Source organism: Mandrillus leucophaeus, unplaced genomic scaffold (genome assembly GCF_000951045.1).
Source record: "Mandrillus leucophaeus isolate KB7577 unplaced genomic scaffold, Mleu.le_1.0 Scaffold39, whole genome shotgun sequence".
NCBI classification, from domain to species: domain Eukaryota; kingdom Metazoa; phylum Chordata; class Mammalia; order Primates; family Cercopithecidae; genus Mandrillus; species Mandrillus leucophaeus.
In genome coordinates, this window is record NW_012104142.1 from 5,210,797 (window position 1) to 5,224,312 (window position 13,516).

Genomic DNA, 13,516 nt, shown 5'->3' on the forward strand with positions numbered 1-13,516 from the left:
TGTATCTTTAGTAGACACGGGGTTTCACCATGTTGGCCAGGTTGGTCTCGAACTTCTGACCTCGTGATCCACCCACCTCAGCCTCCCAAAGTGCTGGAATTACAGGCGTGAGCTACCGCAGCCAGCCTAGTCCATTCTTTTCTTTTCTTTTTTTTTTTTTTGAGATAGAGTCTTGCTCTGTCGCCTCGGCTGGAGTTGCCATGGCACGAGCTTGGTTCATTACCACCTCCATCTCCTGGATTCAAGTGATTCTCCTGCCTCAGCCTCCCAAGTAACTGGGATTACAGGCGCCCGCCAGCATGCCTGGCTAATTTTTGTTTTTTTAGTAGAGATGGGGTTTCACCATATTGGCCAGGCTGGTCTCAAACTCCTGACCTCAAATGATCCACCCACCTTGGCCTCCCAAAGTGCTGGGATTACAGGCGTGAGCCAACATGCCTGGCCTAATCCGCTCTTTAATACATTTTTTTACTGCATATATTTAAGGTATACAACATGATGTTATGAGATGTTATGAGAGACAGTAAAATGGTTACTATAATTGAAGGAAATTAACATACCCATCATCTCATACAGTCACCCATTTTTTTTTTTGTTTTTGTGGCAAGAGGAGTTAAAATCTACTCATTTACCATGAATCTCATATGCAGTGCAATTTTATTAATTGTAGTCCTCATGTTTTACATTAGATCCCTAGACTTGTTTATCCTACATATCTGAAAAATATGGAAATCTTCACAAATTTTTGTGTCACCTTTGAGCAGGGGCCATGCTAATCTTCTCTGTATCGTTCCAATTTTAGTATATGTGCTACGAAAGCAAGCACTAAACAATTATTTCATTATCCTTAGCAAACTAAGACAGGTACAGAAAACCAAATACGGCATATTGTCACTTATAAGTGGCAGCTACATGATGAGAACACATGGACACACAGAGGGGAACAACAGACGCGGGCCTATCAGAGGGTGGAGGGTGGGAGGAATGAGAGGATCAGGAAAAACAATTATTGGGTACTAGCTTAATATGTGGGTAACAAAATGATCTGTACAACGAACTCCTATGACACAAGTTTATCATAACAAACCTGCACATATACACCCTGAACTTAAATTTTTTAAAATTACTTTATACATAACTGTACTTCAAAGTATTTCAAAGATAACTGTACATAGAAAGTTCTCTCCTTTCTCAAGTGCCTTTGTTCTTCCAGCAGAGGGTGCTGTTGTTATAGGAAGTTGATAGAGCACATAGTAGCAAAGGCCTTCCCTCCACTTGTCTAAACCTTGCCTGAAAGCCCCAGGTAGGTGGCTCACATTGCTGCAAGGGACAGTGTCACAACTGTTCAAAGGTCAAACAATACCTGTAGACATTTGAGCTCTCAGGCAGGGCTGCATCCAGGCTGACGGGGCTGCTGCTGTTCCTCTCACTGCTTTCATAGCCAGATTCCATTCGCTGGATTAGTCGGGGGTGCTGCTCTAAAAGGTGAGAGCCTGGCCGTGCTGGGCCCCAGCGCTTGTACTGGGGGCTTGGTCCACCAAATTTAATGTCATAAGAAGGTGGTTTGCTTGGTTCATCTGGTATAAATTCTTTAGCTATCCCAATCAAAAGACAGGTATGGAAAACGAGGTAGATTTAGCATTTGCCTAAAATCAAGACCTAACTAACTCCTCCCTCTGGCTACTTACTCACTGAACTCATATCCTTAAAACACCCAACATCAGAGTAAAAATGCCCCTTGCCAGATGTACCAAAAAACCCAGGTTTTAAAAAGACACAAATCAACTTTATTCAAAAGCCCAATTCTTCCCCCATTCTTCCCTTATCTCCTCACCTGAATCCTCAGAAAAGGGGCTAAGCTGGGTATAGCCACAGTGCTTCCTTTTGTCCTTACTAAAGATACTGTCAATATTCAGAGATTCTCGTTTTGGTCTCCATGTTGGACGATACTTGCTGGAAGAACTGGATTTTGACTCACTGCTGGTACTCTCTATTTCCCAGTCACGAGAGTGTAAAGGTAGGGTCTTAGGAGGTTTTTTGTCAGGCTGGTCTCCTCCCCTGCCCCCACAGTGGGAGCCTACATTGGTCTGAGAAGCCAGGGATGGTCTGTTATGGATCATATTGCTGACTGTCTCTTTAAAATCCCTCAGCCTGTTGGTGCTGCTGGATGGTTTGGAGGCATTTCTAGGAGCCTGCTTCTCTTTCAGTGTTTCTCCTAAAAACACAAAGAATGAAAGAAATATAGATGTTTAAAGTGATCATGGATACTAGATCCCAGTGTCGAAAAAGCAAAGAAAAGCCCTTTGAGCAGAAAGGAGAAGCCAACAGTCTGGAGCATGACAGAAGTTTGATAGAGTGAATGAAGGAGAAAGAGAAGCAGTGCAGAGGGGCTTGCCTTCACTGTGGTATCCTGAGGCCTGGGGCTCGTCGCCTTTCTTCCTAACCCGACCAGAGCTCCTCTTGCGCTCTATCAGTGACCCTTTCTTGGATGTGTGTTTCTGATTACATTCACTATCAGTCAGGTGTCCTGAAAAAACAAGGAAATTGGGGTAAGCTGGTATCTGAGACTAACCTCCATCCTCCTGAGAACCTACCTAATCTCCCTTTGGGAGTGCCACAAATTTAGAGTACCCATGGAACAGAAGCTGTAGGGCATAGGCTATCTGATTTCAGTGTAGGAACCTCCCAGTAGATAAATGCAGAGAAGGGCCAGGTACAGTGACTCACACCTATAATTCCAGCACTTTGGGAGGCTAAGGCGGGCAGATCACTTGAGGCCAGGAGCTCGAGACCAGCCTGGCCAACATGGCAAAACCCTGTCTCTACTAAAAATACAAAAATTAGTCGGGCATGGTGGCATGTGCCTGTAGTCCCAGCTACTGAGAGGCTGAGGCATTAGAATCACTTGAACCCAAGAGGTTGCGGTGAGCTGAGATCATGCCACTGCACTCCAGCCTGGACAACAGAGCAAGACTCTGCTAAAAAAAAAAAAAAAGGATAAATGCAGAGAAGCTGGGAGCATCCAAATATACAATGTCTTGACCAATCTCAATCCCACTGATAATCTTCCCCAGTGACCCAGAAGGTCTAACGACATGTTTCTAGGTAACTTTTTAAAGGCAAAAGTTTTAAAGATTATATAAAAATGTCAGGTAGCCATATACTTTCGCTCTCATAAATTGAAGACAGAGTTTTCCTTTTATTTATTTAGCAACACATATCAAATAAAGTCTGATTTTCAGTACATCTGGTATTATCCTGGATACTCCAGACTTTGCCCACAAGAGCTCTGATTGTATATGGCTTTAAGACCCAGTTCTAAGCTTCCCTTAATTGTAGATCATTTAAAGGACACTTCAACTTTGATTAATTCTCATTCCTATCCCCTACCCATGCTTCACAAAACTTGGCTCTATCCAGAGATTACACGTCACAGTTCCTTAATACTAATCACTGGGAAAACCAGGAGAGCTGGGCTCTTTTATGTAACTTGCCCAGCTTCATGCCCATAGTATGCAAATACATGAGCATGATTTGATGACAGCAAAGGTCAGATTCTAAAGGATATAAGCAACTAAAGTGCTGGAAGCCAGAGATGAATTAAGCAGGTAAAATAATTTTGAAGATACGCTTAGGAAAAAAAAAAAAAAACCCTAGGTCAAATGCACGGAAAGCTAACAAAAGTTTGTTTTCACATGACAGTATATGAAAATCCTTATACATATTCAGGTATCACCAGTGTAGTGATATGGATAAATATTTTCAATCAGTTGCCCCTTGGAATCTTGTATTGCTTTTATTTGGTCCTTTTCTACCTCTGTGCCCACAAGAAAGATTTAAGAGAGGAGGAAATGACTTGGAGCAACTAAGTCTTTCTTTTTTTTTTTTTTTTTTTTGAGATGGAGTCTAGCTGTGTCGCCCAGGCTGGAGTGCAGTGGCATGATCTTGGCTCACTGCAAGCTCCGCCTTCCGGGTTCACGCCATTCTTCTGCCTCAGCCTCCTGAGTAGCTGGGACTATAGGTGCCTGCCACCACGCCCAGCTAATTTTTTGTATTTTTTTTAGTAGAGACGGGGTTTCACCATGTTAGCCAGGATGGTCTCTATCTGACCTCGTGATCCGCCCACCTTAGCCTCCCAAAGTGCTGGGATTACAGGCGTGAGCCACTGCGCCTGGCCGCAACTAAGTCTTACAAATGTTAAACCAATGGGCATGTTCTCCATTCCTCACACCCTCCCTGCCAAAACCCCTAAACCATTAACACAAATCTGCCTCTACTGGAAAATACGCTTAGTTTATCCTGTGGCTTGGCTTCTCCCTGGTTCACAGATTCAAAAAGTGGGTCTAAAAAACTCACATCTGACACAATCAATGCAGTAGTCATCAAAAGAAAGCCAACACAAGTCTGACCAAACCTCTAGGTCCAACTACCAATTTACAAGAAATATAGGACACGGAAACATGTTAAAGTATACCATAGGAATAAAATCAGCAAAATTCAGAATGTGGGAAATCTACAGGACAAAATACCTAGTTCTAGCAATAAATTGCAAGGAAAAAAATAGAGGAAAAAACATTATATTAAAAGAAACGCAAAGGACTTATCAACTCATCACAATACACAGACCTCATTTAGATGCTGAGTCAAACGCATAAACCATGAAAATATTATAATACTTGTAAGTGGATATTTGAACACTCATTGGTTACCTAGCAGTTTTAAGGAATTATCATTACTATTTTTAAGTGTTATAATGCTACATTTAAAAAGTGATTTCTTATGTTTCAGCAAACATAAGAAATATTTATGGAAAATGTGATAAAATGCCTGGGATGTGCTTCAAAATAATCCAGGAGTGGGTAAAGGTACAGGTAAAACTAGATTGGCTGTGAGTTGTAATTATTGAAACTAAGTGATGAGTACATGAATGGGCAGTACACTATTCTATATAGCTTTGAATATCTTTGAAATTCTTGATATTAAAAAAAAAAGCCCCCCCAGCTTATAAACCACCAATCTCAAACAATGAGCTCACGAATTCCCACAGTCCCTAAGAATATGGATACTGTTCTATGCCTTAGGTATTCTATCTCCCAGAATAAACTTCTCATCTCAGCAGTCATTCACTGTTCTTGCTTGTATTGATTTCTTCCTCTGACATGGGTATACTCTCCTACAGATAAACAAAACAATGCAAGAATATTCTCCGCATGGAACTCACAATAACAAATAGATTATCTTTCATTCTTTTGCTTCTCTATCCTTCAGGAAGCTTAGCAAACTGACATGCAGTTGTCCCTCACCAATCCCATAAATAGGCCCCTTCTATCAAAGCTCTTCACTTAGGACAAAGCCTGGCATGAGAACACGATGATATGCAAGATCACAGGGGCTTAATGGGATACCATGGGAATCAAGAGGATAGGAGGAGAAAGGCAGACTTGAGAATAATCACGTCAGTAATCACATTACAATCTTTATTGACATGCTGCTATTGACAGGAGTATGTGCAATGGAGCATCATGGTTCATTCAAAACTGTGTTGCTTCTTTGTATCCCATTCAATTGCCCAAATTCTGTGCCATTCTGCCTTTGCATAACAAACATTTCTGACTTGCCCCAGTTTCTTTTTCTTCTTTTTTGAGTCTCACTCTGTCGCCCAGCCTGGAGTGCAGTGGCGTGATCCCAGCTCACTGCAAGCTTCGCCTCCTGGGTTCACGCCATTCTCTTGCCTCAGCCTCCTGAGTAGCTGGGACTACAGGCGCCCGCCACCACGCCCGGCTAATTTTTTGTATTTTTAGTAGAGACGGGGTTTCACCGTGGTCTCGATCTCCTGACCTTGTGATCCGCCCGCCTCGGCCTCCCAAAGTGCTGGGATTACAGGCGTGAGCCACCGTGCCCAGCCAGAGACGGGGTTTCACTGTGTGTTAGCCAGGATGGTCTCGATCTCCTTACCTTGTGATTCTCCTGCCTCTGTCTCCTTATGTGCTGGTATTACAGGCATTTGCCACCTTGCCTGGCTAATTTTTTTTGTATTTTTAGTAGAGATGGGGTTTCACTGTGTGTTAGCCAGGATGGTCTCGATCTCCTGACCTTGTGATCCGCCCGCCTCGGCCTCCCAAAGTGCTGGGATTACAGGCGTGAGCCACCGTGCCCAGCCAGAGACGGGGTTTCACTGTGTGTTAGCCAGGATGGTCTCGATCTCCTTACCTCGTGATCCGCCCGCCTTGGCCTCCCAAAGTGCTGGGATTACAGGCGTGAGCCACCACACCCGGCCTCCCAGTTTCTTTTTCTTAGGAGATCTATGCAGGAATTGATTCAGGCAAGCAGGACCCTCTGTGTAAGTCCCTACCTGTGTCCCGACTGCTCTGAGACATGGAATCATTCTCCACATTATAGATGACTGTCCCCTGAGAATCAGAAGAGAAGTGACTGACCACAGACTCATGGTGGGAATGTTTGTAGGGATAGCTCTCCGTTGAGGAATCTGTTCGAGTGTCACTTGAGATGGAGGGCTCCCTCCCTGAGGGAAGGAGGAAACACATATGCAAAAAGTGAGGAAACAGAACAGTAACAGAGAGAAGGAAAAGAGATGGACACAACAAAGCTCCATAAGGCAAGAACTTCCTAGACACAAGTGTGAGAAGGATATGCTATACCATCGAGCCATTCTTCACAACACCCAACTTCCAGATCACCCAGACACATGTAAAATTCCTCCCATCCCTTTCCCTACCTTGCTGAAGCCCTCACTTTGCCTGCCACTGTGAAAACCTGTGAGGGTTTTACAAAGTCTATCAGGGAAAAAACTGAAGTAATGAAAAAGTTGTGAAAAGTAGGATATATTTAGATGGAAAGTTCCAGGACAACCTGTCATACATAGTCAGTTGTTCTCCTATCCCATAATCTTTCTCCTATACTCCCAAGAACGTCACTTAAAATTTCTGAATGGATATTAGATGCATTTTTAATGTCTCTGAGAAATTATTGGGGCTGTTACTTATATGAAATACATTAGTATAAATTAGTTCAATCAGACTGCTTCCCTCTGAATAGATAGCTGAGATAAGTATAATAGGACAAATGGGTATTTGATTGAAGGGAAAAGAGGTAGAACAGGTCTGGGTGGGGTATGAGAGGTGGAAGAAAGCACCAGGTACCAAGCAGGAGGGAGGTACAAAGGGGAGAAAGAAAGATGTCAAAGTCAAGCATCTTCTCTTTCAAAATTATATTAAGGGCCAGTACCAGATCTAGAAGAGTAAAATAATATTTCTTCTTCCTTTTCAGAAATCAAGCCAAAACTATTAGGTTATACCTCAAATACATTATAAGATCCTGTGGGCTATCCTAGAACTTTAGCCATCAAGCTGAAAGTTGTTTTTACAGAAAGTCATTACTTAAGTTCTAAACAATTAACTTAGAAGTGAAAAAGTGATTCATAAGCAGACAAATATCACTACTGGACATGGAATTCCTCCCCCGCCCCCCGCCAAGACAGAGTCTTGCTATTTTGCCCAGGCTAGGCTCAAACTCCAGGTTCAAGTGATCCTCCCACCTCAGCCTCCCAAATAGCTAGGATAACAGGCATGCATCACCCTGCCCAGCTACACATTTGCAGTTTTAAAACAAAAATATCTCATGCCAAACAAAATAACTAGCCTTATAGTGGCTCAAATAAAACAACTCAATTAAGTCACTGTTAAATTGCTTATAAAAATCAGCCATCCTCAACACTCTTTTGACAACTGAAGGAAATAAAGGCTGGCACAAGTTAGGCTTCAGCACAGATTGGCACTTCTTTCTTACCTCTAATGGATCCTCTTTCTCCAAGCTAGGTTACGTGCTAAGGACATAATTAAGTATGAGTCCCAACTGTTTGATCACATGGGGTGAGAAGAGAAGAGAGGTAAAGAGCCAGGCTGCTCACCTGAATCTTCACTGTCGTAGCATGTCCTGCTGTATGAATGGAACTCAGCTTGGGGAGGCAGGTCCTGGGTGGATACTGGGGTACCCTGGGGATCTGCATAAAGCAGCAGCAGGGGCTGATAATGCCCCTTGATGCATTTGGTCACCACATCCTTCCATTTGGGCCCAATCTGAACCAGAAACAACCAAAAGAACAGGACAATTATACTTCATATCCACAATTCACAACATATCTTCCTGTTCTATATTTCTAAAGAAAATAAAAGAGATGAAAAGACAAGAATTGGGTAAAAAGGCAGCAAAAAAGATCTCAGACCTAACACTTTTTTTATTAAATCTTTTTTTTTTCCTTTGCTAAGTCCTTTTAGAAAGCACTGAAATCCTACAGAAGAATAAAAGAATGAATAAAATTACTTTTATTTCTGTGAACCATCAACTCAGTTGTAAAATAGGAATAAAAGTTATCAAAGGTGGATATGCTATGTGAGGGAACTTCAGCTGCCTTGGTGACCAATTTCTTTTCACAGACATCAGATTTAAGCCCTCACTAGAAATCTGCATTTCCTTAGTTTTCTCCCAAATATTAAAATCACTTTCATGAAGCTGAAGAGCAGACAGAAACTCTCTCACAGACTGCCTTACAACAAATGACATTCAGTTTCAGAGTTTGCAAATGGCAGGATATAAAATGTCAAACTGCTTAGAATAGACAACTGAACCTCTCGGCCTTAGCCCTGTGCTGGATTCAGCTCTGTTACCACAGTGGAAAAGTGTAAGAGAACACCCACGGAATCAATTCAACCCAGTCCTCAAACTCACCCCATCTTAAGCTTGAACCAGTCACACTTCTTACATAATGTGCCGCTCTTGGGGTTGGACAACTAGCATAGTGGTATGTTAATAATAGATGTCCAGTAAACTTATAACTGAGTTATTATTTTAATTAAAACATTTATATGCTCTTCACATATTAATATAATCATATTTACTACTTTGTAAGGGTATTTTCAAATAAAAACCCTAAATCTAAAAGAATTTATATAAATTGCCCCAAATTACAATACTACAAAAAGAGACAAAGAAAAGAATAAGGGAATTTGACAAACACTTTACTATTTGTGGAAGACACTGCTTAAAGTCTGTGGATTGGTGTAGATTAGTCACACCTTATCTCCTTATCTGCTAACCTTATCACAAGCAGCTTCCTAACTTATGCAGATCACATAAGCCACTTCAATCGCAAACTCTGTAGTTTAGACAGTATCAACTTTCCTGCTTTATCATTATAACCCTATGTGACTTATAACTATCCCAAAACACATGTTACTCTGTGATGGGGCACTTCAGGAAGATAACAAAGAATAATTTACAGCAGCCCTGACACAAAGTAGTACCCACCGGTAACTCCAAGATCTGAAATTCTGAACTTTGTATTAACCTTATAACCTCATTTGAGGCATTAGAGTGTTCCTACTCAAATCAATCAACACACACATTAAAAAAACAAATAACAACAAACAACCATTCCTCTCTGGAGTCCTAGTTTCCAAGAAGACAAAGAAAAGAAAGAACATGGCATGCCAAAAAAGGGCTGCAGCTATGTGCAGCCCATTCACTGCATGAACTGTGCCGGATGCATGCCCAAGGACAAGGCTATTAAGAAGTTTCTCATTCAAGGCCAGGCACGGTGGCTCACATCTGTAATCCCAGCACTTTGGGAGGCCGAGGCAGGTGGATCACTTAATGTCAGGAGTTAGAGACCAGCCTGGCCAACGTGGAGAAACTCCTTCTCTATTAAAAATACAAAAATCAGCCAGGCGTGATGGTGCACGCCCATAAGCCCAGCTACTTGGGAGGCTGAGGCACAAGAATCACTTGAGCCGGGGAGGCAGAGGTTGCAGTGAGCCGAGATCATGCCCCTGCACCCCAACCTGGGTGACAGCGCAAGACCCTGTCTAAAAAAAAAAAAAAGTTTCTCATTCAAAACATAGTAAAGGCTGCAGCTGTCAAAGACATTTCTGAAGTAAATTTATTTGATGCCTACGTGCTTCCTAAGCTGTATGTAAAGCTACATTACTATGTGAATTGTGCCATTCATAGCAAGGTAATCAGCAATCAATCTCCTCAAGCCCAAAAGGTGCTAACATCCCCACCCAGATTTAGACCTTCGAGTGCTGACCCATGAACTCCACCAAAGCCCACATAAGGAGCTGACTCCTCAGGACTGAAGAAAAACTATTTTCTAGGAAAAAAAAAGGAGATTATACTTTCAAAAAAATACTTTGGGCCAAGCACTGTGGCTCACGCCTGTAATCCCAACACTTTGGCAGGCTGAGGAGGGAGGATCACTTGAGCCCAGGAGTTCCAGACCAGCCTAGGTAACATCTCTAAAACAAACAAAAAATTTTAACTAGCTGAGTGTGGTGACCACACACCTGTAGTTGCCACTACTCAGGAGACTAAGGTGAGAGGATTGCTTGAACCTGGAAGATAAAGGCTGCAGTGAGCCATTATCATGCCACTGCACTCCAGCCTGGGTAATAGAGTGAGAAGACCCTATCTCAAAAAATAAAATAAAATACTTTGTCACCTATAAATACAAAACTGCTGAATGCCTGGTGAGGGGATTCAGAGGATATAATAGAAGATACACTGTTCCTATCCTCGAAGAACTAGCCATCTTCAGGGGAAGACAAGATGATACCTTCATAAATTCAACAGGCAGACAGATATAAAAATATAAAATACTCCAGGCACGGTGGTTCATGCCTATAATTCCAGCACTTTGGGAGGTTGAGGCAGGCGAATCACAAGGTCCGGAGTTCGAGACCAGCCTGGCAAACATAGTGAAACTCTATCTCTACTAAAAATACAAAAATTAGCCAGGTGTGGTAGCATGCACATGTAGTCCCAGCTACTCAGGAGGCTGAGGCAGGAGAATCGCTTGAACCCAGGAGGCAGAGGTTGCAGTGAGCCGAGACCAAGCTATTGCACTCCAGCCTGGGTGACAGAGTGAGACTGCATCTCAAAAATAAATAAATAAATAAATAAATAAATAAATAAAATAAAAATATAAATATAATACGTTGTATGGAAATGTGGGGAGGTCCCATTCGAAATTATGAAAATGAAACACTAAAGACAAATAATTATTCTTTTTTTTTTTTTGTAGTCACCAAACACTTCAAAAAGGGCTTGACTATTCCTACCTCCTTAACATGAGCATCATCAAAATACATCCATTTGCGAATCTTTGTTTGAAAAAAGAATGTAGAATAATGTTTGCCATAGTAACAGATCATTCCTACTAAGTACAGTTCAGATTGCTTGGCCCGGTCATCTGTCACTCTGAAAAACAGCTGGGGGGAAAGAAGAGAAAAGAAAGTACAGTCATATATTCAACCCTCCCACATCATCTCTCAGCAGACTCCATCGACATTTCTTAAGTAAGGTACTGACTTGCTTCTCTTCCCTTCAGTTTAAGATTTTTGTTAGTTTAGATTAATCATCAGAACTTAACTTTAGCACTTTGTGAGGCCAAAGTAAGAGAATTACTTGAGGACAGGAGTTCGAGAACAGCCTAGACTAGACAGCAAGACCCTATCTTTAGGCCCAGCGTGGTGGCTCACGCATGTAATCCCTACACTTCAGGAGGCCGAGGCGAACAGATCTCTTGAGGGCAGCCTGGCCAACATAGTGAAATCCCATCTCTACTAAAAATACAAAAATCAGCTGGGCGTGGTGGTGCACGTCTATAATCCCAGCTACTTGGGATGCTGAGGCAGGAGAATCACTTGAACCCGGGAGGCAGATTGCAGGGAACCGAGATCATGACACTGCACTCCAGCCTGGGCAACAGAGTGAGACTCCATCATAAAAAACAAAACTAAACTAAACAAAAACACCCTATTTTTACAAAAAAAAATTTTAATTAGCCAGGTGTGGTAAGTGCACACTTAAGTGCTAGCTGTTCAGGAGGCTGAGGTGGGAGGATCCTTTGAGCCCAGGAGTTTGAAGCTTCAGTAAGCTATAATTGTGCCATACTCCACTCTAACCTGGGTGGCAAATCAAAAACCTCTCTAAAAAAATAATTCTTTTAACTAAAAAAAAAAAAAAAATTGACCAGACATGGTGGCTCATGCCTGTAACCCCTGCACTTTGGGAGGCCAAGCCAAGAGGATCACTTGAGCCCAGCAGTTCACGATCAGCCTGGAGAATGAAGCCAGATCCTGTCTCTACAAAAAATAAAAAATTATCTGGGCATGGTGGTGCACACCTGTAGTCCCAGCTACTCAGAAGGCTGAGGCAGGAGGATCACTTGAGCCCAGGAAGTCAGTGCTACAGTGAGCTGTTTCTCCCACTATACTCCAGCCTGGATGACAGAGCAAGACCCTGTCTCAAAAAAAGAAAAAGAAAGAAAGAAAAAAATTAACCTAAACAGACAAAAAGGAAAAGCAAGACAGATAGTGGCCAGTAAACTGGTATGGTGATGATCTTTCTTCATATCTTTCAATAATTTTCTTATCAGGGCCTATCATAAGAGGAGCCAGGAAAGTTGGATTAAAAAAAAAACAACAACCGGCCAGGTGCAGTGGCTCACACCTGTAATCCTGGCACTTTGGGAAGCCAAGGTGGGCAGATCACCTGAGGTCAGGAGTTTGAGACCAGCCCGACCAACATGGGGAAACCCCGCCTCTACTAAAAATACAAAAAAATTAGCCGGGCGTGGTGGCGGGCGCCTGTAATCCCAGCTACTCGGAAGGCTGAGGCACGAGAATTGCTTGAACCCAGGAGGTGGAGCTTGCAGTGAGCCAAGACCGTGCCATGGCACTCCAGCCCCACGACAGAGCGAGACTCCCATCTCAAAAAAAAAAAAAAAAAAAAAAAAAAAACCGGCTGGGCGTGGTGGTTCGCATCTGTAATCCCAGCACTTTGGGAGGCCGAGGTGGAGGACCACGAGGTCAAGAGATCGAGACCATCCTGGCCAAAATGGTGAAACCACGTCTCTACTAAGAATACAAAAATTAGCTGGGAGTGGTGGCGCACACCCGTAGTCCCAGCTACTCAGAAGGTTGAGGTAGGAGAATCTCTTGAACCGGGAGGTGGAGGTTGCAGTGAGCCGAGATCGTGCCACTGCACTCCAGCCTGGCACAGAGCGAGACTCCCTCTCAAAAAACAAACAAACAAAACAAAACAAAACCCTATCTACCTGCCTACTTCCAAAAGTTTTTTTTATCAGCTGATCCCACAAATAAAATTTTCTTGTTAATAACCTAAGTAGAGCAATACAGCCATGCTCATTATCAGCATTTCAATTCCTAGCTGCCCAACACAGTCCTAAGAGCTAAGACACACATTTAAAAAAAAAAAAAAAAAAAATTGAAGGAAAGGATTCTGGCCTTGAGGAACCTATTTGGTTGAAAAAACAATCATGAAAATTAAACCTTGAGCTTCAAGTTAGTGATAAGTTTAAAAAAAAAAAAAAAAAAGAACAGTACAGAATATGTAGGTCACAGAAATTTAGAATAAATGATTGTTTTTGATGCCAGGCGCGGTGGCTCACGCCTGTAATCCCAGCACTTTGGGAGGC

General features: G+C 42.4%; 1 protein-coding gene across 2 annotated transcripts in view; it reads right to left on the reverse strand.

The window, feature by feature from the left end:
* Positions 1-13,516, reverse strand: part of USP54 (ubiquitin specific peptidase 54) — a 137,749-nt gene that overhangs the window by 26,167 nt on the left and 98,066 nt on the right. For both annotated transcript variants that reach the window (XM_011991138.1, XM_011991137.1), the window contains 6 exons: positions 11,136-11,285; positions 7,928-8,096; positions 6,353-6,523; positions 2,396-2,527; positions 1,835-2,215; positions 1,364-1,595 (listed from right to left, as the gene is read on the reverse strand). In XM_011991138.1, the coding sequence (XP_011846528.1) occupies positions 1,364-1,595; positions 1,835-2,215; positions 2,396-2,527; positions 6,353-6,523; positions 7,928-8,096; positions 11,136-11,285 (1,235 nt within the window). The remainder of the gene's footprint in view (positions 1-1,363; positions 1,596-1,834; positions 2,216-2,395; positions 2,528-6,352; positions 6,524-7,927; positions 8,097-11,135; positions 11,286-13,516) is intronic.